The 27248-nt window shown below is 37.0% G+C and overlaps 1 protein-coding gene across 1 annotated transcript in view; it reads left to right on the plus strand.

Annotated features, from left to right (window-relative positions):
- LOC136883233 (uncharacterized) overlaps positions 1-27248 on the plus strand; it is a 170993-nt gene that overhangs the window by 69083 nt on the left and 74662 nt on the right. The window contains exon 2 of the mRNA XM_067155435.2: positions 2906-2990. Within this exon, the coding sequence (XP_067011536.1) occupies positions 2913-2990 (78 nt within the window). The 5' untranslated portion in view covers positions 2906-2912. The remainder of the gene's footprint in view (positions 1-2905; positions 2991-27248) is intronic.

The raw sequence follows: 27248 nt of genomic DNA on the forward strand, positions 1-27248 counted from the left end.
CTACAGTTGGTGACGCAGGGACAGATCATGGAGACCTGGCCAAAGAAGAATCTCCTAGCCTAAGAACCTAAGGAAGTGGGTCGAGATGAACATGATGTCGCTTTTACATGTGGCAGACTCAGAAATTAGAATGGCAACGATGATTGCCAAAATTTAATAGAAGAAGAAGAAGAAGAAGAAGAAGAAGAAGAAGAAGAAGAAGAAGAAGAAGAAGAAGAAGAAGAAGAATTTTCCAGAAAATAAAAAGTGGAAGGAAACAAACAAGTGATAAATTGACATTGAAAGATAGGAACATAAATAGGAAAATATAACAGGATAAATACAATACAGGTCTGTATGAGAATCCCCCTTTAGGTGGGTGTGGTAGAATAAGACTGTATCCCCTGCCTGTCATAAGAGGCAACTAAAAGAGGCTACATGGCCTCTCAACTTGGGAGCATGGGTTGGTGACCATTGAGCTCATAGCTGAGTCCTGGCATTGCTTCCACTTACTTGTGCCAGGCTCCTCACTTTCATCTACACTACCCAACCTCCCTTGCTCAACTCTTGTCCTTTTCTGACCCCAATACTATTGGAGCACTCGAGGCCTAGGGAGTCTTCCATTTTCACACTCTTTGTGGCTCTTGCCTTTCTTTAGCTGATACTTTCATTTTTTGAAGTAGTGTTATATGGAAGAGGGTTGCCTAGTTGTACTTCCTCTTAAAACAAGGATCATCACCACCACCATCTGTATGAGGAGGGAAGACAAGGACGAACACTGACCATTCCGCCAAGGAACTAGAACCCAGGAACATAAAATGAACTTGTATTAAATCATTTGTGTTACACAGTATTTATACATATATACAAAGTGTCCCATAAAAACACCAACAACACTTAGTATGTTTTGTGGGAAGGCAAATGGATCTGTGTTCAAGAAGGAACCCATTTCCAGAAATGGACGGCTTGGACACTGTAGCCCATTAAAGTGGGAGATGGGTGTGCGTTTCGCATCTCGTCAATAAACCCAACATGAGTAGGACATCGGGCTCATTACAAATGGGGTTCGAACTGTGTACCTCCTATGTCACTGCAGAGCCTACATCGGCGGTGCTGAGCCTCACACACGACCCAATATATGCGGTTGTCTTCAAAAAATTTCAATCGTTCTGTGGACTGGAGTAACAAGGTCCTTCACTGACGTTACAAGAGTCTCGTACACCATTCTCTTCATACTACCTACATGGAACTGTCCGGCTTCTCGTAGTCGGCTCTCGATGGCCACGAACGTGGAATGTTGTGGGTTACGTCTGTTTTGAAAACGTTCCACATACCATCTTGCAGCAGCTCTACCATTGCAATCCGCTTTACCATATTCAAGCACCATGTCGGTCATTTCCGCAGCTGTGAACTGGTACGTGTCGCACTGCCCTGGCAGACTACAGTACACAAGCAACGCAGTAGGATGCACATCAAGGACTGTGTGGAGGAATGTAGTGCATGCGCAGGAATGTTAGTAGGCTGAAGTCATCCATCCACATTATACAGACACCAAATCGGAACAAATTGTCACTGTCGTTCTCAGACTTTGATGCTCTCCAGCACCCAAACCGTTCATTTCAGGACAGGGGCTCCTTCTTGAAAACCGATCAGTTTGCCATCCCGCACAACATACTAAGCCTTGTCAGTGGCTTTTGGGGACACTCTGTATATAAAGTCTAGTCATTTTGACTAACATCCGGTCACTAGTTATCTTATACAACTAGTGAATCTGTATGAAGTCCTTGATGTCCGTGACCTTCATGCTCGTCATTTGGTATGTAATTGCTTTTCATTGCCAACGTATTAGTGTTTTTCATATGTAGCTTCAACACGTTGTGGTACCATATTTCATAATGCCAAGAAGGAACACATTTTCCTCCCCATAGTCTCTGGATCTTAGGCTTCAGCCACAGTGCAAGCAGTGAGCGGAGCATTGCGTTGTGTGGCGGCAGAGATGAAACTCAAACCTGCGTTGTCAAATGCACGTGGCCATAGTGACAGCGGCATGTCATTTTGGAGGGGAAGTTGGTTCAAGGACAACACTACTAGTCGTTAGCTGCTCACTCCTGTTTGAGATTTCAGCTGCGCCACTCGCAATGACTGTTAGTGAATTAACAAGAGAAGCGATGAAAGTGCTAATTTCTGAAGTTCAAACTCAAACTTTCCTATGGAACATCAGAGAGAAGAACTTCAAAAATGTAACAGTGACGAGGGAAGCATGGAAAGAGATTGGAACGATTTTAAATATACCAGATAGTTTCAGTTTAAAATCAAATACAGTTATGGACGTAAACAATATTTTCTTTAATGCATTAATATTATTATCCTTTGTAATATATTGCTGAGATGAAAACTTGTGTTTGGCATTACATCTGACTTTTATGGGTCTCTGGAAATTGGTGACTTGCTTCTGTAGTTGCGTCTTAAATTTTAGTAAGAAGTCAAAAGTTTGAATGGACATACAATTATATTTGAACAATCTTATCAGGAAATCTGTTCAGTTCTCCATATAAATGATGAAATTCTCCATACATTTCATGTTATTTATTTACTGGATGATCATGAAATTCTCTCCTAGTCCTACGTCAAATTCTTCAGTTTAGATTTTTTTTAAATTCTAAAAGCAAAGACAAATGAGAGAACTTTGAAACTGCTATTATCTAATTATCACATGCAGGAGAGATGCCGTTTCGCTCCCTAACTCTTGCTAGATATCCACATAGACGCTCTCTCCTCCCTGCTCTTCTTTCGATAGCGGCAATGCTCTGCTCGCCGCCTGCACTGTGACCGAAGCCTTAGTCAATACTCTGTAATAATATGTGTAGTTGGTCATGTATTATTAATTATATTTTTAAAATCCTGCCATCGTTATCTTAATTTTCAGGTGGAAGATGGCCTTTACAGTGGACAGCTGTTGTTGTTGCTTCTCTCTGAAGACTGGAACTCTTATAATCTCAATTGTTCAGGGGGTAAGTATCTGTTACTCTTTCCTATTCGTTGTCAGTGTTATCAATTCCCATTTTCCAGCTAGAGCCATGTAGGAGCAAATATGTTTCCTCCCTATTTCCTTCTATCATTCCTCCAATCCCCATCCAACACCGTATTCCAGTCCAGGCTCCACTGTCCATCTAAGTCTTTGTTGTCCTCTACTCCTCTTCCCCTTCATTTGTTTTTTTTATAGCCTGTTCTAGTATTTTTCCATCACTCACCCTTTTAACATACGCAACCAACTAAGACTGCACCCAAAAATTGGCTTCAGTGGTGGGGTCATGTGAAGCAAATAGGGGAGGATAGGTTACCTTGCAGAAAAATGGACTTGTACATGGAAGACACAAGAGGTAGAGGGAGACCAAGACAACACTAGCCTGCAATGGTTTCCTGGTTTTGGTGAAAATAGGTGGTTCATATGGAAAACGATGTGCTGATTTTGAAAAAACCAACCATTTAGCCATAACACATACAGATTTTATGTAATTAGATATTTTATATATAGATGTTTGAGATTTAATGTAAATTTAAGGAAATTTGAATTAATTTCATTATGTTTTGAATTTTTTTACCAGGCATTAAAATATGTGAACAACACTAATATTAGTATGAATGCTTAACATGTACCATTTACAAGATATCAATAAAGAAAGATATCCTAAAATTCTTATACTATACAAATTTACGGAAGTGTGAAAACAAATTTATCACATTAAAAAAATTGAGAATCGTAACAATTGGTGGAATACGTGATATTATGACTTGCTATCTGGAAAAAAATACTATGGTGGATAAGACACCCCTAGCACCCCTAAATGAAAATAAAATGCAACCTCAATATTATATTGTATTGGATTAATTGAATGTTTTGAAAACTTTTCAGTGTATTACATAATAACAAGTGGAAGAAACAAACCTACACAGAGAATATTTTTGTGAAACCTGTATCGCCCCAATTTCTTTATCTTTGGCTGGCCCTGTGTTTGAATTTCTCGGGGAGTTGGGTGATTTGACGGTGCAAGACCAACACGGTGAAGGGAAGTAATAAATCTGTCAGCATTGATAGCACTGAAGAGAAGATTGCCAAAACATGTTAGCTCATAAAAAGAAACTGAGGAAAGAAAAGATAAATTAAGATAAACACAGCCCATAGATAAATATATCTTAGCATAGTACCACCATAGTCTCCAGTTGGCTTTCTTTTCTCGTTGTTGTCGGAGTGCAATATTCCCTCATTTTTAAGTGTTCCTTAGCATTGTATACAGTGAAATGTTAATAAAACATGGCTTCAGTCTCTGCAGCACCAAGAAGGCAGCGTGTGAACAAACCTAACAATTTCTGTTATGTATGTGATTCATAGTTGTTACGGAGGCAGAAACATATTATTACATCCTTTATTAAGAAAGTGTGCATTGCATATTTCAAAGTTAAGCTTGGAGATAAGACAAAATGTTGGTGCTGCATATTATATGTAAAAAACATGTCTTGAAAGATGAAGACAGTGGTTTAGTGGAAAATAGAAATCCATGCTGTTTGGAATTCTCATAATTTGGCATGAACCGAAAAATCGTGATGATGATTGCTCCTTCTGGCTGTGTAATGTATCAGGGTACAACAAAGTCAATAAATAAAAAATAAAGTATCCCCAAGGCTTAGAATCAGCTATTAGGCCTGTGCCACACAGTCCAGATATTCCCATTCCAGTGCCACCAAAGCAACTAGAGGATGTGGACGAACTGAGTTCCTCTCAGTCTACAGAATGTTCTGCAGTGGATGAGGATTTCTCCCCACTCACTTCAGAAGACAAAACACAGCTTTTTACTAAGGCAGAAGTGAACGAATTTATGTCGAGCTTAGGTCATACCAAGGAAAAGAATGAGAATGCAGGATCGAATATGAAAGAAATGAAAATGCTGGCACAAGGAGTGGTTTTAGTTGGTAGGCTACAGAAACTGCGAGGAAGAATTCTGTAAGTTTTTAAAAATGGAAAAACAGGTAGCTTATTGCTGTGACATATCAGGTTTAATTCTTCAGTTCGGTGGTGAAAATTATGATCGTAACAGTAGCGTGCAGTGCCTTCTGCAACAGGGTAGGCTCTTCATGCTTCATGCTACTTAGCGACAATTCAAGTATTACCTAAGCATATTTGTAGTATTTTATAAACTCCCCACCCCTGCTCCTCATCCTATAAGCAAGAATAAGCCTTTGGTCCCCTGAACCTTTTGTGCTTACGTAAGATTTGTCTAATTTCTTTACATTACATCACTGGCCAAACTACGGGTTTCAATATTTAAATTCATAGTCCACTCTGGAGTAGAAATGTATATGTATTAAAAGAATAACAGTAAACACCATTGAAAAATAAATGAAAACAACAAAAATTATATCAAAATGTTGAACAATTTTCCATTCTTTGGTTAATAATTGGACATTTAAGTTTTGTCTTCCTTTTTAATAAGCATTGCTCTGCTTGTTCCTCCCACTTACCAATAGAATAAGCAAAGTTTGATCCATAAAAATTTACATAATACTCCATCGGTCCCTTAAATATCTTGAACACATTGGTAATGTAATACAATTTATGGCTTCGGACATCAAACCAAGGCCATGCCTATTTTGATAGCAAATGAGTAAAATAAACAATTCCCATAAAACAGGGTAACTTCGGCCACTTTCTCGTATATTTTTAAAATTAAAATGTGAAATATTCCCTCTAATTTTCTGAAAAATATAATATAAGTTCTGCCATGTTTGTTCTTCATTTTTAAATATGCTTTTAGCTATTTGATTTACGTCGCACCAACACAGATAGGTCTTATGGCGACGATGGGATAGGAAAGGCCTAGGAATGGGAAGGAAACAGCTGTGGCCTTAATTAAGGTACAGCCCCAGCATTTGCCTGGTGCGAAAACGGGAAACCACGGAAAACTATCTTCAGGGCTGCCAACAATGGGGTTCGAACCCATTATCTCCCGAATGCAAGCTCACAGCTGCGCGCTCCTAACTGCACGGCCAACTCGCCCGGTTTTCAAACATGAACATCATTCTAATTGTTATTCAGTAATGAATTATGATTATCAAAAGAGTGGCCGGAGTTACCCCATGCTTTGGCGTAACTTCGGCTTCGATGTAGTGTTACTTCGGCCACCGTGAATGTTTTTAAAATCGTTCAGAATGCCCAGTATCAACAATCGCAAACAAATTAAAATGATCTGTAGTGAAACAGATGTATAATGATCAAATTCACATTTTCCCCAAAGAAGAATGGTAAAGACCCACCTTATTATAATAGAGAAATAAAGAGACTAGATTTAGAAATGGCTGTGGAAGTAAGGAGAAATTGAAGGAACTTACTAGGAAATTGAATCTAGCAAAGAAGGCAGCTAAGGAAAACATATGGCAAGCATAATTGGCAGTCATACAAATTTTAGTGATCAATGGAAGGGTATGTGTAAGTATTTTAAGGAAGAAACAGGCTCCAAGAATGACATTCCAGGAATAATTAATGAACAAGGGGAGTGTGTATGTGAGGATCTTAAAGGCAGAAGTATTCAGTCAGCAGTATGTAAAGATTGTTGGTTACAAGGATAATGTCCAGATAGAGGAGGAGACTAATGCTAAAGAAGTATTAAAATTTACATATGATAACAATGACATTTACAATAAGATACAAAAGTTGAAAACTAGAAAAGTGGCTGGAATTGATAAGATTTCTGGGGATATACTAAAGACAATGGGTTGGGATATAGTACCATATCTGAAGGACTTATTTGATTATTGTTTGCTTGAAGAAGCTATACCAAATGAATGGCGAGTTGCTATAGAAACCCCTGTGTATAAAGGAAAGGGTGATAGACATAAAACTGAAAATTACAGGCCAGCAAGTTTGACATGTGTTGTATGTAAGCTTTGGGAAGGCATTCTTTCTGATTATATTAGACATGTTCGTGAAATTAATAACTGGTTTGATAGAAGGCAGTTTCGTTTTAGGAAAGGTTATTCCACTGAAGCTCAACTTGTAGGATTCCAGCAAGATATTGTAGATATCTTGGATTCAGGAGGAATGGACTGTATTGCGATTGACTTGTCTAAAGCATTTGATAGGGTGGATCATGGGAGACTATTGGCAAAAATGAGTGCAATTGGACTAGACAAAAGAGTGACTGAATGGGTTGCTATATTTCTAGAAAATAGATCTCAGAGAATTAGAATAGGTGAAGCTTTATCTGACCCTCAGAGCAGTATTATTGGACCTTTGTTTTCTTATATATATAAATGATACGAGTAAGGAATTGGAATCAGAGGTAAGGCTTTTTGCAGATGATATTATTCTGTATAGAGTAATAAATAAGTTACAAGATTGTGAGCAGCTGCAACGTGACCTTGATAATGTTGTGAGATGGACAGCAGGCAATGGTATGTTGATAAATGGGGTTAAAAGTCAGGTTGTGAGTTTCACAAATAGGAAAAGTCCTCTCAGTTTTAATTACTGCATTGATGGGGTGAAAGTTCCTTTTGGGGATCATTGTAAGTATCTAGGTGTTAATATAAGGAAAGATCTTCATTGGGGTAATCACATAAATGGGATTGTAAATAAAGGGTACAAATCTCTGCACATGATTATGAGGGTGTTTAGGGGTTGTAGTAAGGATGTAAAGGAGAGGGCATATAAGTCTCTGGTAGAACCCCAACTAGAGTATGGTTCCAGTGTATGGGACCCTCACCAGGATTACCTGATTCAAGAACTGGAAAAAATCCAAAGAAAAGCAGCTCGATTTGTTCTGGGTGATTTCCGACAAAAGAGTAGCGTTACAAAAATGTTGCAAAGTTTGGGCTGGGAAGAATTGGGAGGAAGAAGACGAGCTGCTCGACTGAGTGGTATGTTTGCAAGTAATCAGCTTCATTTTCCGTATCAAATTCTAATCACAGGGACTTACAATAATTGAAAATCTTCCACATTTTTGATACTTTTTATTTGCTTTTTTTAGATGGGTCGAAACTAGTACCGTATAATTTTGTAATTTTGTGAATATATTGTACTAGCAAGATACCCGTGCTTCGCTACGGTATTATACTGAAATTTATAATTGAATGTTTATTGTTTTAGATATATAATCTGCCGAAATTCACGATCTGACTCATTTTTTGCGAGAATCCGCCAAAATTCCCGATCTGACTCGTTTTTTATTAGATTACGGCACGTTTCCTCCCATTTTTCAATCTTCCTTTCCAGCAATCGATTTCGTACTTCCCGGGCTAGGCTCAGGTATTCCTCCCGGTCAGTTGGGTCCGTAAATCTTTGCCATCTCTTCCTATAATCATTTTTAATATGGATAAAATCCTTCAGAAGATACGGCGTGGTGTCATATTGGGTGCCTTGGCGGCATTGAACCCGCGGCTGGACTGCATTCTTAGTCATTACCCATCCAGGAGCCGTTTCTAGCGCGGTCCGCACATTTGACGACGGTTCGGAACATTATTATTATTATTATTATTATTATTATTATTATTATTATTATTATGTGTTTCTGGAATGAATGATGACAGGGAGAACGGGAGTATCCAGAGAAAAACCTGTCCCGCCTCCGTTTTGTCCAGCACGAATGTCACATGGAGTGACCGGGATTTGAACCACGGAACCCAGCTGTGAGAGGCCGGCGCGCTGCCGCCTGAGCAACGGAGGATCCTTATAAGTACATTAAGGACAGTAAAATCAATTGGTCTCACCTCCTTTTACACCCCAACGCCGTTAAGTTTATTTACAGCCAAACCCCCCCCCAAAAAAAAAAATTAAAAGAAGGCGTGTTTCTTTAAGTTTAAAGGAGATTCCAAACACCAATGTTCACGTCTATTACCTCCAGTTTTGAGATATATGTATCCCCATAAAAATAATTCACTTTTTTCACTTCATTTCACACTGCTCCCCCCTCCCCCTAAGTGAATTTTCCCGCAAAAAGTACTTGTTTGTTTAATAGTAAAGGATCTTCTAAATACCAATTATCGCGACTCTAACTTGTTCAGTTTTTGATTTATGTGTCCACATGAAAGGAATTCAACTCCTTTACACTCCCGCCCCCAAAAATGGTTTCCCCCCAAAACGCGTGTTTCTTTACTTTTAAAGCAGATTGCAAATATCAAATTTCACGTCTATAACATCTTCATTTTTGAGATATCAGTAGCCTAATTAAAAGGATTCAACACCATTTTCAGTCACTTTTACCCCCTCTCCACCCAAGTGGTATTTCCGAAAACTAAAAATACACCTTTCTTTATGTTTAATAGAGATCAAAAATACCATTTTTCACTTCTGTAACATGTAAAGTTTTTTAGATTTACCGTAAAAGTTCTCATTTAAAAATTTCACCCCTTTTGAGTTCCCCTTAAGTGGAGTTTCCAAAAACAAATCACCTATGTTTCTTTACATTTACAGGAGATTCCAAACACCCACTTTTACGTCCGTAATATTTTACGTTTCCAAGATATTCTGTAGATATAGTCTTTCAAAAAATTCACCCCAATTTGTCACTCCTATTTAACCGCCATTAATTGGATTTTCCAAAAATTAAAAAATACGTGTTTCTTTATTTTTAAAGGAGATCCCTTATACAAATTTTCAGTTCTGTAATATCTTCCGTTTCTGAGATATATGTATCCTCATTAAAGGCATTCAACCCATTTTTCACCCTTTTACACCCCTCCTATTGGGATTTACAGGAAACAAAAAAATACGCGTTTCTTTATTTTTAGAGGAGATTCTAACTACCAATTGTTACATCTGTAAATTTTAAAGTCTTAAGATGTAGACACACTCATTTTAAAAAATCACCCCCCTTTTCACCCCCCCCCCCCCCCAATATTTGGATTTTCCAACAACGAAAAAATGTGTGTTGCATCACATTTAAAGTAGATCCCAAATACCAATTTTCAGGTCTGTAATATCTTCAGGTTCTGAAATATAAGTAGCCTCATTAAAGGCATTCAACCCATTATTCACCCTTTTACATCCTTTCTATTGGGATTTTCCGAAAACAAAAAAATACGTGTTTCTTTATTTTTAAAGGAGATTCTAAATACCAATTTTCACATCTGTAAACTTTTAAAATTTTCATATGTAGATACACTCATTTTAAAAATTCACACCCCTTTTCACCACCCCCCCCCCAATTACTTGGATTTTCCAAAAACGAAAAATACATGTTTCTTTATTATTTTTAAGTAGATCCCAAATACCAATTTTCAGGTCTGTAATATCTTCAGGTTCTGAAATATAATTAGCCTCATTAAAGGTATTTAACATATTTTCACCCTTTTCCACCCTTCCTATTGGGATTTTCCGAAAAGAAAAATATACGTGTTTCTTTATTTTTAAAGGAGATTCTAAATACTAATTTTTACATCTATAAACTTTAAAAGTTTTGTTATATATATAGATACACTAATTTTAGAAATTCACCCCTTCTCACCCCCCATTAACTGGATTTTCCAAAAACAAAAAAATACGTGGTTCTTTATTATTAAAGGAGATACAAAACCCCAATTTTCAAGTCTGTGACATCTTCAGTTTCTGAGATATAAGTATCCTCATTAAATGCATTCAACCCTTTTTTCACCCCTTTCCTCCTTTCCTATTAGGATTTTCCGAAAACAAAAAAATAAGTGTTTCTTTATTTTTAATGAAGATTCTAAATACCAATTTTTACATCTGTAAACTTTCAACGTTTTGAGATATAGATACACTGATTTTAAAAATTCACCCCCCTTTTCACCCTCCCATTAACTGGATTTACCAAAAACAAAAAATACGTGTTTCTTTATTTTTAAAAGAGATCAAAAGTACCAATTTTCAGGTCTGTAAAACCTTTAGTTTCTGAGATATAAGTACCGGTATCCTGATTAAAGGCATTCAACCCTTTTTTCACCCTTTCTCGCCCCTCCTATTGGGATTTTCTGAAAACAAAAAAATACGTGTTTCCTTATTTTTAATGAAGAGTCTAAATACCAATTTTTACATTTGTAAACTTTAAAAGTTTTGAGATATAGATACACTCATTTTAAAATTTCACCCCGCTTTTCACCCCCTTAGCGACGGAATATCCAAAAATCCTCTCTTAGCGAGCACCTACATCTTAATATGAATGTATATCCAAAATTTCATTTCATTATGTCTGGTAGTTTTGGCTCGGCGATGATGAATCAGTCAGTCAGTCAGTCAGTCAGTCAGGACAAGCTATTTTATATATATATAGATTGAAAAGGTGGAAACATTTACGTTATTATTATTATTATTACTTATAGCTTAGGTGAATCACTGAGTTTTTGAGTACATTATTTTCAGGTACCTTGTTCCTTTTAAAAACTATTTGAATATAAATTGAATTAAAATGATATTGAAACAATGTGGTGGTTAATGGGGTGGTGAAATGAGACAAGATGAATACATAGTTAGACTACTTAAAAAACCATATCTATTCATTTGAATAGTTGTTGTTAAAAGTTTCAAACTCTGTTACACTAAAAAATATCTGTTTATCTTCCAGTTAAAAGTTTTTTTTTAAATGTATGACTCCTTGACACTCTTCAAAATATTGTTGAATGTTCACTTCTTTCACTCCTTCCAGGTTGGCTGTTATTTATTTTGAGCTTACTTAATGTGTCTTAAATTGAGTTTAATGCAGAACTTTGAAGCTGATTTCTTACTGTTGTTAAACTCCAATTCTACCGTGACCCTTATTATACAAGATGTAAAGCAGCTTCAAATGAAGCTCCTCCATGAAAATGGTATGAAAATCATAAAGCCCAATTGAATGGAGAGAAAACGAGGCCGGAAATGAAGCAATCTTGTAGACTGTCCTCATAATACACTGTCTTCTAAATTAGAAAATATCTGGGCCGTCAATCAACTTCTTAAATGTGTATCGTCCATGTCAACTGATATCCGTCTATTTATCATTGAAAATGGGAACCGTCTTTCCCGTCCCTTTCGGGGATAAACTTGTTATGGTGCCTTATTAATCTCTTCTAAAGCGTTCTTGAAGTAAACAGGATTGTAATTACAATACCCACGGCCGCGTAATGTTTTCCTGTATGTTCTTGGCATGGCCGAAGTTAACCTAGAAGAGGACAACTTTTATCACAAAACTATTCCCTGAAAAACCTATTTGAATAAAATGCATCAAATTGTGTTGATCAGTTACCAGACGTATTTACATTTTGACCCCATAAACCACTGGAATAATTGTTTCTCTCAACAATGAGCCCGCCAATGTTCTTTGGACTACTGAGTGTTGATAGAGCATTCTACTGTATGTGCATTTTAGTTGTTGCAAGCAGTTCATCTTTTTCAGTGTAGGAGGCAAGAGAAAATAAGTGCTGCTATTCATCATTGGCCGAACTTCCCACACTTTATGGTACTTTCTTTACTTGAAGGAGAACTCCATTTTGCATTCTTGTTTGGAAAATGCCTCAGTGACATCCCTGTAGAATGTTGGCAATTTTTGGATTTCCCTCAACTTCTTCTCAGTGGACATCAGTGCAAGGCTGCTCAATCTTTCTTGTCCTTGTTTTGACCTTTGGATTGATTTGATCCCTGTAAGTGCAGAAAATTATCTTTTGGCCAATGCTGATGTGCTTGTTGTGGTCAAAGCAAGTAATGTCAGTTTATACAACTCAGCAAATACTGTGTGAAGTTGTTTAAATTTCAAATGTGTTGCCAGTTCGTGAGAGTATTTGCCATAAAACTCCCACATGGAATATAAGATTGTCAGATCATTGCAGTAGCAATTACAATTAGGACATTAAATACAATTTAGCATAGTTAAAACCGTATCATAAAATCAAAATTAAACAAGGTAAAATACACGGAAACTAACGGCAGGATGTGGACAGCGGAAGGAACCCTACAAGGTTGTGGATCAAAGAACTTTTCTGACTGAAGCTTCGAACAAAGAATAATTTAGTTAATATCTACTTTTCATAAATACTTATTTATTATAACAACATTTAAAAAGGAAATAATGAACACTACCGTTAACATAAAACCCAAAGTAGAAAAACAAACCCTGAAATTGCAGTCTTACAATCTTACTGATGCTAGTCTTCATGAAAAACACTTTAAAAGTGAAGCAACCACCTTCACTAAAGAAATAAAATACAGGTCGTTGGAAAACATGTTAAAAAGAATCAGAATTTCTGAGGTCAAGCTTAATGAAAAATTAATTTAAGTTACAAAAAATGTTATAAAAGGCTTGCCTCGTGCCAATGTGAAGATGGATGTAAGACCTCTTTACACCACCATATTTCTGATAGAAAAATTGATGGGTTAACTCCTGTGACAAATCAAAAAGTGAAATGAAATAAAATAAAATAAAGTTAAATTAGGAAATTGAAGATTTGCTTACCCCAACAGAAGCCAGAGCTCCCATGGAGCACAGGCCTCCTAGACAACACCTCCGCTCTACATGATGCTGAAGACAGATTTCCAACACCCTGCAACTCTCTTCCCGAAAGTAGATCGTGCTGGATGGTGCAACCGGAAGCAGCTCCGCAAAATTAATGGCCAATGACTGCACAGGAGTTACCTTTCGATTTATTTAAGCCAATCAGATTTAAATATTTTTATTTGATGCTTGTTGTCTTGCCCTTGGAAAGATCTCAAATGTCCAAGTCCCAGAAAAATCAACACATGTGGTACAGTGTGTCCCACAAGTTTTGACGATTAAATTTAATACAATTTTAAATGATAAAGAATTTACTTGAAGAAGGCCAAATATATAAACTCTTACAGCACACGTCACATCCTCCCCCACTTAAAATTGAGCCAGGGCTCAATAAATAAAAGAACTAAATTTTGGGGAGGAAGGAGCACACGACACAACACTGACATCTTGATGCAGTTCTCAACTGGAACGCCCATTATGCATTGAAAATATTCCATCCTGACCTCTGGTTTCACTGACACTGATATAGGGGCATTGACACTGACCGTATGCCAACTCCACCTAGCACCGCCTTACAGTCCAATCATAACAATCTCGTAACTTTCAGCCCAGCTCGCCCATCTAGTGAACTGACTGGATCTGAGACAGTGATGTATCGCCCAGTATGGCGTACCTGTAGCAAGCTGGAACCTAACACACAACCAGCAGAAGAAAGTTTCCACATAAGAACATCCCCCAAAAGGTTTTGAGGATGAAGAAGCAATGTTATGAATGAGACTTAAAGAGAGGTCACTTGATAATTCTTTCTAACTGTAGTGTTCTTAAAACTTAAAATTTATAGAATTTAAAGTAACTGGTTTTCAAAATTGATTGACGTTTAACTCTACAGAGCTATCACACCCTTCTCTCATTGAGGACTCCACCAATCTCTGGAGTAAGCAAAATTTAGAAAAGAAAACAAACAAAAATTTTAGAAATAAAATTCTAGAGTTTACCCGTTGACCCATATTACAATTTAAGTGAACCTACATTTTAAAGAAAACAATAGCAAACTTTACACAACTTGAAATTTAAAGACAGAAATACATTTACCAAGATACATATTATGCCAATGGCGATTCACAAAAGTACATTTACACAAAGTTTACTTCCAAACAATTTGAGCACAGCAGGTATGACAGGTCAGCAGAAAGGAGAATATATCCTCCAGATAAATCAAATTACACAAACTAGACCTTCATTACCAACTGAAATATTACATACATAAAAACTTACAACTTTAGAAGAAATTAATATACTAGACCATATCCTCATTAAAAATTAAAAAACCGAGCTCGATAGCTGCAGTCGCTTAAGTGCGGCCAGTATCCAGTATTCAGGAGATAGTAGGTTCGAACCCCACTGTCAGCAGCCCTGAAAATGGTTTTCCATGGTTTCCCATTTCCACACCAGGCAAATGCTGGGGCTGTACCTTAATTAAGGCCACGGCCGCTTCCTTCCAACTCCTAGCCCTTTCCCATCCCATCATCGCCATAAGACCTATCTGTGTCGGTGCGACGTAAAGCAACTAGCAAAAAAAAAAAAAAAAAAAAAAATAATAATAATAATAATTCAAAATTAACTTGAAGTTACCAACCTTCGGAGAATTCTTAATTTCCAGAACGGAAAACAAATGGAGGTTAAATTTTCAATGTTGTAAGCGAATCCAAACTGGGGTGACAATTACATTTTATTACATCAGCTTGCAATATTGCTCACATGACCAATCGAAGGAACATAGTCGCAGAATGGAGGTTAATGAGTCACTATCCATGTTATCATGGCATCATGTATGTAACATAAACAATTTGGTACTGATAAGTCACATTACTTAGCATGTGTTATCACACCAAACAAGAAAATACAACTTAAGCCTGAATACTAAATAGAAGATCACATAAAATTAACAGTCAAGAGGTGTATCCAAATGAATATAAAAATAGTACAGGAGTGCACATACTGAAATTCGACCGACTGATAAGTTATGGAAAATAAAAGGTACAAATAACACCTTCATACCAGAAAATATCAGATCACAATATGACACACCATAATCACTATGCGTATCTATCCTCCAATGTTCAACAATACAAGGACACAATAATTCACACAAACACTCCAGTGAGATGACCCCAAATCAAGAAGTATCAACAAAAGGAAAAGGGAAAACATAACCTTCAATACTACTTGACTTCATCACACTACACGAGACTACCCTCGGACCAGTATCATACCTCCAGGAGGGCGATAAGCCCTCAGCACCTTAAGTCCTAAGTCTCAATTACTTGCCTTTCCAAGGCACCAAGGACAAACACAAATGACATCACCATATTTAGACATTTACAAAAATATAGATGGACAGATATGACAAGGCTCGGTACTGAATTAAAAATTCCTTACTCAGCCTACAGGACCCCATAATCTAACAAACTGAGTAAATTAATTTGGAAGACACAGTGATTCTGAAACTGATGAAATTAAAATAAGAACCGTTAAAACTGAAATAAAGACAGAGTAGTTAAGGATTAGATATCATTTACTGAACCGTAACACCTGCAAATTTACCACAAAATTTTACGTTGCATTTAGAATAATTATGAAGAAGAAATCTTAATGACCTGCTATTTAAATGAAATAAACAGCTCATAGTTATAAAGAAACCAAACGTTTGAGGAAAATCCTCCTAGCACGTAATTCACAATAATAAATGGACAATATTTGAAGTTCAACATAGTGACTGACTTAATAGGTGTTATTTATTTATTTAGAGACAAAATATATTTCAAGGCTTTTTTAAATGGCAAAGTAAATGTATATTTAGACACAAAGAAACACATTATTTCCTTTTAGATATAAATATGGATGTAAGTTCAAAGAGCAGAGCAGATTTTTTTAAAAATGAGCATATAGTAACTAATTTAATAGATATTCATTAATGATTTGAAAATTTCTATTTTAAACTCTGAAATAAATTGACATAGTAAGTAAGTAAAAGTTGAAACACAAAGGAATATTTTAACAATTTCAAGATTTGTTGTATTGATAAGTATATTTGTAACAATGTACTAAGTACAAAGATTATTGATGTTTTGGCACCGCTGAAGAAGAGAGTAATTGGCTCTTGAGACATGTACGGGAATTAGGTATAATAAAATATGTAAAGTATTGACAAGGCAGGAAAGTGTTCTATAGAAATTTGAATATAAGTCAATACGGACGGGATTGGCCAGCCTGGTGAAAATAATCAACATTGCAAGTTACGTAGAAAATATAAATTGAAAGTGGGGAAACTGGATTCAGCTGCGCTAGTCCCTCTGGTAACAAACTTGAGACAAATGAACAGGCTCCTCTCTTCCTTCCAAATATTCCTCAAAACCTTTCACTTACTCCACCCTCTCCCAATGTCCCTGGAACCATCTGTGCAGGCAACACACGCCTTTTGTCATCTGAGCTTTCTTGCCGTTCCCAGTCGACAAGGGACATCATTAACCACCAGTTTTCTCCATACAGTAATGTTTTAAAGATTTGCCATATAAACGCTCAAAGCCTCTTTGCAGAGGCACAAATGAACAAAATGAAAGCCCTCTTTATGCCTCCCAGCTTCCATGGAATATTGGTTAAAACCACACCACCCAATAGAAAGACTGCAGCTGGCGAGTTATACGCTGCTTGGATCCGACAGATTAAATAAGCCCTCTGGGGGTACCGCCACATATGTTATGACCAGTCTATGCCCTAAAATAATCTGTAGGTCTCCAGGTCTGTACAAGTAAAAATCTGAATTCATGTTCCTGGAAATAACTGTGAGTGAAGTAAAATGTCTTCTGGGTGTAGTATATAAGCCACTGAATGCGGGTTTTTTATGCAATCTAGAGATTCAAATACAAGATTTAGTCACTGATTACTCAAATATAATTATAATGGGCGACTTCAGCATAAACCTTCTTGAACCTAACTCCCCTCTGAATGTTACACATCATAAAGACACATCATACACCTTAATTGATCTCATTGCCACTAACCAACCTGAATTAGTTCTTCACTAAGGTCAAATAGTGTCCCACGTATATCACGGCATGATGCTATATTTATGGGTTATTCTATCAAAAATCCGAAGTTCAAACCGAAAATAATTTCAATAATTACCAGAGGACGAGACAATGACAAAATACAGTAAATAGACCCTTGGAAAAACTGAATGATTATTTTTCATCTAACTGCACATTAAATGCAGTCCTGAAACAGGAAGCTCTAGATGGGAATTATGCAAAGACTCGAACAGATAGAGAAAACTTCTACTTCCATCCAGCAACCCACTCACAAGTCAGGTTTGCTATAAATCGGATAACATGAACAGCGAAAGGAAATGACAGTATAGGAATAGAGATGATAAAAATTATTCTGGATGTGATATTACCTGCACTAATTTACATATTTAACTCTTCCCTTGTAGACAGCACATTTCCCAAAACATTGAAAGCGGGCATTATACGTCCTCTAAAGAAAGTAGCTTCCCCTTCTGAACCATCTGACTACAGAGCTATATGCATACTTTCTGCTTTATCCAGACTGCTAGAGTTCATTGCTCATAGACAAATAACAGACTACATGAAGACTTACAACTTACTTGACCCACTACAATCTGGTTTTCATCAAGCACATGGTACTACAATGGCACTACTGAAGGTCACAGAAGACGTCCAAGAAGATATGGACAACAAGGAAGTGACAGTTTTAATACTTCTAGACTTGAGTAAATTTAGTGGTGGAGTCTGGTTTTCTTACAGTAGTATAGTAATGTTTTATTTTACGTGACAAGTTTAAGGCCTTCACGCCTTCTCTTCCATCTAACCAGGCTCTGAAATATACATAAATTACAATGCATTACTTTACAAGAAGAAAATGATGTTAGATCCTAATTGACTTTGTCTATGGCTGAAAATATTAGATCTGGAGATGTATGGAGGTACATTTGTACATCATCAATGTAAACATGGTATTTGCAATGTGTTAGATTTTGGGAGACATCATTAATGTAAATAGAAAAAAAGAAAGGATCCTAACACTGACCCTTGGGGAACAGCACACTGCAGGGACCACCAAGTTGATTTATTTATCCTATCTCTAACACACTGCCAATGACCATGCAGGTAGGAATGCAACCAAAGGAGGGCACTGTCTGAGAAATGGAGGGCATACAGTTTCGAGAGCAAAATGTCAATGTCAACAGAGTCAAAAGCTTTACTCAAGTCAGAATTCAGTGTGTTAGAATTATTTACAGTTGCCTATAACATCTCAGAAGAAGTAGGCTATGTGCCAGCACTGGGTTTCACCCTCTTCTTTTCCACTACCATATATTACGTCATTCATTTCAATTCATTAACTCCTCTGCTGAGTTGACATCATGAAGGGTATCCGGTCATAAAAACCCGCTACGACAGATTCATCTCGCCTCATACCCAACCCAGGAAGAGAAATGCGACAACGATTGGACAAACAAACAAACAGCCTATAACATCTCAGACCTCAGACAAAAGTTTATTTTGCTGGCAAGTTATTTACGGTCACCTGGTAAAGAATTATTTTAGATCTGTATTGGATGTCAAAACTTAGTGATATGTTATCAAAATCATTATATTAAAGCAAAATACCATGGCTGTTGTGAAAAATCCTTAAGTGATATGAAAAAATGGAAAGAAGATTTGAACTCAGCACACCTGTGTTAGGTAAGACCACCTTTGAAATCTTTTACCAGGGGGGGGGGGAATTATTATTTCACAGGCTAGTGTAACCTAACGATAAGAAGTATGGAACTAAATGAGGCCTCAGAGCTAGTTAAAAAACAATAGAGGATTATGGAGGTATTTATTTAATTCACAGGGCCTTGCAGACTGAACGCTGAAAGGCATAACACTCTATTATAAAGTCTATATATTTATTTAAATTTTTAGCCAATATAGGACTACTTTAGTCAGGTTTATGGAGGTTTTTCTTCTTTTTGTCAGCCCAGTACTGTTTCATCTTTTCTGAATGTAATTTTCTTTCTGCTTCTGGAATCACTCTTCCTATTCTACGCTTGTTGATTTTCATCTGTAGTCTAGTGAAACACTCTCTATAGATATATATCTTCATAGTCATCAGCTGCATGGATCAGTGGTAGTGTGTTGGCCACCGGATCCCAAGATAACATGTTCAAACCCGGCAGAGGGAGTTAGTTTTTGGAAGGGTGGAAAAGAAGTCCATTTGACAAATGTCATCAATGCCTTTAAATGATTTTAATAAACCAGCCTTGGTGGTGGGGGTCATGTGAGGCAAATGGAGGAGGATTGGTTACCAAGGAGAGCTCTGCAAATGACCTGTCCATACCATCTAAGTCTACCTTTCCATAGTTCTCAACAATTGGTATGACACCCAGTCAACATCAGACATTATCGTTCTTTATATGACCAAATTGCATTAATCCAAGCAGGGATGCAGTGGTGCCGGAACGCACCAGAACGGAGTCCGAAACCTATCTGGGAAAGGAGAACGCAATCTGAAACCCATTTTCCTACTACTTGGCTGAAGTTTCTTTGTTTTATAATATGTCACTATTTTAAACCTTCCACATTATTTCAAAGTCTCATAGTGAAAAACTTCCATATCTAACAAGTACTGCCAACTGTATTTTTACTTACACTGCTTCATAAATCTCTGGAATGTGTGATACTAATTATTACTTCAAACAACTTAGTGTGACAGAACCCTTTATTTTTAACTTTACTGAAAAATTGAAAAAAATCCTCATTGTACCGTAAAACGGGGCGATTTCGGACACAGAGGTGGTTTCGGGCAGTATGGTAGATATGCCGTATTTTGTCGCATAGCAACGAGCCGCCGGTGCTTTGCACTTCTGCGCGCGTTTTAGTTTGACCTTGATGTTATGTTTCCCGCATTCTGTGCTTTTTATTTCGAATCAACTTCATACTTTGGAAAATTTCCCGTGTGTACTGGCATTGTTGAAAGTTCATGCATTATCATTAAGTGGATACTTTCGATTATCGCGGTCAGAAGGAATGCATTATAACTATGGTTCTTAGTGAGATCAACTGACTGAAGTGCTTATAAACGATTGATGTGAAATTTTGGTACGATTTAGTGAAAAATAGTGTTTTACGCACATTTTACTGAAAAATGAAAGCAGTCTGGGTGATTTCAGACAATACCTAGAAATTATCAGAGGCAGAAAGAAGCTGCTTCGAGGGGTAATTACGAACCCTAATTATTAGAAAAACCTGAACATGATATTAAAAGTGGCAAGTTGTCTTATAGGAAAGCATTTGATATCTAATGCTAAATGATGAAGAAGGAAATGCTCAAGGAGCTCCAACACAACCTGCTGCTTCCCGCCACTGCCGCAAATAAAATGTTTTTCCTGGGGGCCGTGACTTCCGCCAAGATGAAAGTAGTGTGAAAACAAGTTATGGCGCTGGCAGCAGCAGTGAAAATGAATGCGATGAAGCACACAATGAATGTAATGATGTTCTGGCGTTGCAAGAAGAGGCTTTTCTTGTTGCAGATTATAAATACAAGTTGAGGAACAAAGAGCATTCAGGCAGTTTTTTGGCCTGGCCTGAAATATTCATTCAAGGGATGTGGATGTCAAATACTTGCGCCAGTATAAAAGCAGCAGAAATGTGTTTGTGTTCCCTAACATCCCTGCTGAGGATAAAATAGCTAAAGAACAAATTTTGAAAATACTTACAGTCCAAGTTGAGAAGAGAGGAATGTTTAATTTCAAATAAAACTTAGTTTAGATTTATAGGCTGTGGCAACTATAATACATATTCATTGTATCGACCTTTTTTTTTTGCTCTGAGATTTGTATCGTTTGTAAGAAAAATTATTAAGATTTCTCAGTAGGATCTGTACAGTTTATAACTATTAATATTTCAATTTAGACTTGAAAACTTTACATTTACCTTGTCAGAAAAAAGATCGATCAGTAACACATTACATTTATCATTAGGCCTACAATGATTTTAAACAGCTAGTCATATTTTGGACACCCTCAAAACACTTTAAATATCACAAAACTAAAGCAAAAAGAACAAAGAATTGAAATAAAGGACTATTTATGTCCAAAATCACCCAATACACTTTGAAACTTCGGACAGTGGTTTAAAATGCATGTACGTCCGAAATCACCCCGAAGTATGGGGTGAATTCGGACACTACTTTTTGTTTTCTCAGGAAAACCTGAGTTGGCGTATATTTTTCATTTGTGGGGTATTGCATTAATTGGATATATTCCTCATTATTAGGATGATAAACAATACAATTTAAGATTCCCTTTGTGAGTTAAGATGAAAATAACCTCAAAACCGTCCGAAATCACCCCGTTTGACGGTAGTGTAATTTTTTTTAAAATACAGTGAGTGTGCTAGTAACAACAGCATAACGACACAGAGATGTATACTCTCTGGAGAGAACAGCTGTTCTTCTCATTGGGACTTTCATTGTAAGGAATAGATACGCCATGCTGTGCAACCAGTGCATATCCAAATAAAATAAAATACTGAATAAATATATTTAGTAGAGTGCTCCAGAACATAACACATTATTATTATTATTATTATTATTATTATTATTATTATTATTATTATTATTATTATTATTATTATTATTGTTGTTGTTGTTGTTGTTGTTGTTGTTGTTGTTGTTGTTGTTGTTTACTCGATACACTCGAAAACTATTAAGACATGAAATTGTTAATATTGTTATTATTCTTTTGTTTGATGTAGATAGATAGATAGATAGATAGATAGATATGATTTATTTTAACTGGCAAAGTTAGGGACACGTGTCCATGTCTTACACTTAACCAGTGAAATACATAATTAACGTAAAAATATGACATACTGAATAAAAAAAATAGACTGAAACAAATTACTATGGTACTATGCTATCCTGCTGTACATACAAATAACTATTATAATACACAAAATAAGTTAACATTTTGCTTCCTACGAAGAAATTAACATACAACAAAGAACGAATTACAATTTCAATAATAATAATAATAATAATAATAATAATAATAATAATAATAATAATAATATAGATAAACCTACTAATATTTACAATTAATTTGTCCAATTCCAGAAATATATCACATTGACGAATGTTACAGTTTTCATGTGTTTACTGTGGGTGAAAAACATTGCAAAATGGGGATAGGGATAAGGATAACTATGCAGGAAACCACAGCTGAGCACTTTCTAACACTATTGAATAATAATAATAATAATAATAATAATAATAATAATAATAATAATAATAATAATAATAATGAGAAGGAGAAGGACCAGAAGAAGAAGGAGAAGAAGAAGAAGAAGAAGAAGAAGAAGAAGAAGAAGAAGAAGAAGAAGAAGAAGAAGAAGAAGAAGACTGCCACACTACGAGCTCGTTTCATAGATATTTTGAGCACATACTTTTAAATCTTCTGTGGTTTGATATCCCTCTGACCTCCTGCGGAAGGAAGTTCCATTCACGGCTGGCCACAACAGTGAAGGAATTGTTGTAGGTTGAGGATTTATGCTTAGGAATAGCGAGCAATGTCGAGCTCAGCGCTCTGGTGTTTTTATCATGGTGTTCAGAAAGGCTATGAAATCGTTCATACAGGTAAGATGGGGATTGTAAGGTAAGGATTCGGTGCAATAAAGTCAGGGTATGCAGCTTGCGTCTGTCTTCAAGGCGTAGCCATCCGAGGTCGACGTAAGACTGGGTAACATGATCTGAAAATTTCAGATTACATATAAATCTTACACAGGCATTCTGTGCACGTTGTAGTTTATCTCGAAGCTCTGTATTCACATCTTTGTAAACTACATCACAATAATCGAATATTGGAAGAACGAGGTTTTCAACTAGTTTCTTCTTTAAACTGGACGAAAAAGTAAATTTGAAACTGTTTAATGTGTGCAACGTAGCAAAAACTCGTCTACTCACAGATATTATCTGATCCGTCCACGAGAGGTGCTGATCAATGGTTACTCCGAGAATTTTTACGCTCTTGCAAAAGGGCAAAACTTGATTTTGAAGTTGCACGTCAGGGATAGACATGCGGAAATTGTCGGAAATAAGTCTTGGGTGGGCAATTACTATAGTTTGGGACTTTTTTGGGTTCAAAATAAGTCCATGCTGGTAAGACCATTTACTTATGGCCTCTAGATCCATGTTAATTTTCTCGATTGCTGTCAAAACGTCTGTTGGTTTTGCATAGATGTACAATTGTACGTCGTCAGCATAGATGTGATGTTTACAATGTGTCAGCTGTTTAGCTAGGTCGTTGATATAGACAGAAAATAGCAAAGGAGCAAGGGTTGACCCTTGTGGGACACCTCTTTTTACATATTGCCACGAAGAAAATGCACCTTGATTGATGACACGTTGTTGACGTTCATGTAAATAAGCTCCCAACCATCTCAGAGTACTGTAGGAGAACCCTAGGTGATAAAGTTTGGATAGGAGCAACTCATGGTCTACAGAGTCAAATGCTTTGCTGAAGTCCAATAATACTAGGATAGTCAGTTTTTGCTTATCAATAGCCTGTCTTATATCGTCAGTCACGCTTAGTAAGGCAGTACATGTACTGTGATTGCGTCGGAAACCTGACTGGTGTGGGTCTAATATGTCGTGGTCGTTGAGATAGTTGGTGATTTGATTATGCACAATGTGTTCGAGTCCCTTGGCTACTATTGACAGTATATTTATAGGTCTGTAGTCACTGTTTAGTCTAGGAGATTTTGTCTTTGGTAAAGGATGCACCAGGGCCATTTTCCAGACAGTTGGAAATACACTATTTCGAAGGGAGAAATTGTATATGAATGTCAATACTGGAATAATAGCGTCGATAATTTTCTTTAGCATTATAATACATATATTGTCCACCCCTGTGGATTTAGTTTTAATTCGCATGATAGCCGCTTTCACTTGAAGGGGTGAGACATGACTAAAATAAAATTTGTCTCTGCCTACGGGTGGTGAGTTGTAATTTGCACACAAAACATTTTCTTTTGCTTCTTTGCTTAATTGTACATGGGAGGATACGAAGTGATTATTCAATTCATCAAGAGAAACTTCCAAATCGTCTACCTTGTCCGGTTTATGTAGTCCGAAATGGCGGATAGACCTCCATAAAGTAGCGGGTCTTACGTCAGGTTTTATAAGGTCATGGGCGTACCGTAGTCGAGCGTTTCTTACTGTCGTTTTATTACGTAGTCGTTTGTAATAGATAAAGTTTTCCTCTGTCGGGTAATGTTTGTATTTCCTATGAGCTGCATCCCGCTTAGCCATCATTGCTCTAATATCATCATTTAGCCACGGGGAGAGTCTTTTACAGACGCGTGCTGTTCAAATAGGGGCATGTTTATCAAACATATGTAGTATCATGTTATTGAAAGTGGTGACCATGTCGTCAATATTAGTTTTATGAGTTATCTCCTGCCACGGCATCGAAAAAGCGTCTTCCAATAATTTTTCGTTGTTAATACGGCTATAGTCTCGGTAAGTCACGTACTTAGGTTTATGTTTAGGGCACTGCAGTGCGTAAGACATAAAGATGATGTCATGGGCTGACAGTCCTGGAGCAGATGTCTGGCCGTGATGTAATACTCTGTCGGGGTTGTTCGTTACTATTAGGTCCAGTAGTGTGTGTGAAGTTTTAGTGTGGTGAGTGGGAGAAAGTGGGAGGACCGCCATGCCGCATGCCTGAAACGTATTCAATAAATGGGTGGCTTCGGAAGAATCTGGATCTAGAAGGTTTGTATTAAAATCTCCCATCATTATAAAATGTTCGTACATAGGTAACAGTCTGTTAATATCAGTCTCTAAGTCATTCAGACGGCGAGCTTTAGGCGGTTTGTATACTACACCAACCAAGCATTTCATAGTACGGTAGCGACCTGTATCTCTATGAACATGTACTCAGGTTTACGCTCATACTGTTGAGGCGACTGACAGATAACTTGAGGTTTCAAGCGCGAAGAAACAAAAGCACAGACCCCACCTCCCCCTTTGCCAAGTCTGTCATTCCTCAGAAGGCAGTAGCCAGGTATTTCAAGATTCTTAGCTTGATGTTTGACTTTCAACCAACTTTCACTGCATAAGATGATATCAAAGGACAGTGGAAGGAAAATCGCTTTTAGTTCATCTATACGAGTTTGAGAAACTAAACTCTGGGCATTAAGGTGACATATGTGAAGTGTGCTTTTATGTCTGTTTAGGGCTGACTGGAGAATGTGTGTTGTAGCTTCAAGGGGTGGGGTTCGGGTCAATGGACTAGCAGGTAGACAGGTTGAAGGGATAGGCGGGGAAGGGGAAGTGTGACAAGGAAAAGTATTACAATGGTCAGAGGGATTACTGCTGTTAGTGGTATGCATTGCCAATTGCTAAAATGAAAACTAACTAGAAGTAGAACACAGCATGCGAATACATCCAATGAATAATCAGCAATTTACGTATTTTAGATAGCTAAATTGTCTATAATAATAATAATAATAATAATAATAATAATAATAATAATAATAATAATAATAATAATAATGTGCAACAGCAGATTACGCGTACAGAATAACTCGAGTAGGAACTTATTCTATGTAGTGTAGATGTTAGATCAATGTAGACGTAAATACGGGGGCCTGATTTAAATTAGAACCAGTTAGGAAAGTGATTAAAGAGTAAGTCAATCGACAGATGGTAGGATAAGAAGACAGATAAGCTAATTGATATTTAGATCAATTAATACGTAAATGGATGGATAGGTAGATAGACATATGATAGATAGATAGATAGATAGATAGATTTTCTTAAACTAAATAAAAAGATAGTTTCTCGGCTGTGACTTACGGTAAAGGATGGGAGTAGACTCACATTGTCAAGTGATAAAGCAACACTGCAACAGAACCTTATGCCATAGGAAGTTCCTTTAACTGGCAAACTCTTAATTTCATCCCGTCCGCCTTCTTGATTATGATGTCTCCTGAATCAGTCCAAGTGTTTGTAAGTCCAAAACGCTGGATTGCTGTCTTCAAGATGGACATTCTGACATCCGTAAGATCTTCCCGGATTGTTGTAGATGATCCTTTCAGTTTCCTTTTTTTTTTTCGTGAAGACGTCCTGCCGTGAGCGATAAAACACAAATTTCACTAGGATAGGTCATGTTTTTCCTGGAGATCGAGGTCCTACTCTGTGACACCTATCGATGTCATTAAGTCTCACATCTGCACCTACTGCTTTGCACACGTTCAGTACTAGTTCATCGCAGTTTTCGTTCGAACTTTCAGGAATGCCGAAAATTCTGACATTATTTCGCCTGCTATATTGCTCCAATGAATCACACTTAGCGTCCATATCCTCCTTCAGTTTGCGGATTTCCGCCTCCTTCTTATCAAGTTTTTCAGTTAACTCTGACAACGCTTCGATATTAAATTTTAAACTTTTTTCAAGTTCTTTTATGACCACTTCTGTTATGCGGGTAGAAATGGCCTGCACAATTTTTTCGAGGAAGCTGTCCGAGTTAATGAAGTCGTCCAGCGCGCACTTCACGAGGCGGTCTACGTTGGCAGCACTGGTAATGGCTGGGCTTCCAACTCCGTTGTTTCGGCGACCCATTTTCTTTACAATGCGAATTTGGAAGAAAAAGAAGATCAATACCAACAAAACTTGTGTGTATATTGACTGGTAAATACAAATGTAACACTTCCGCAAATTTTTGTCACTTTC

Source organism: Anabrus simplex, chromosome 11 (genome assembly GCF_040414725.1).
Source record: "Anabrus simplex isolate iqAnaSimp1 chromosome 11, ASM4041472v1, whole genome shotgun sequence".
NCBI classification, from domain to species: domain Eukaryota; kingdom Metazoa; phylum Arthropoda; class Insecta; order Orthoptera; family Tettigoniidae; genus Anabrus; species Anabrus simplex.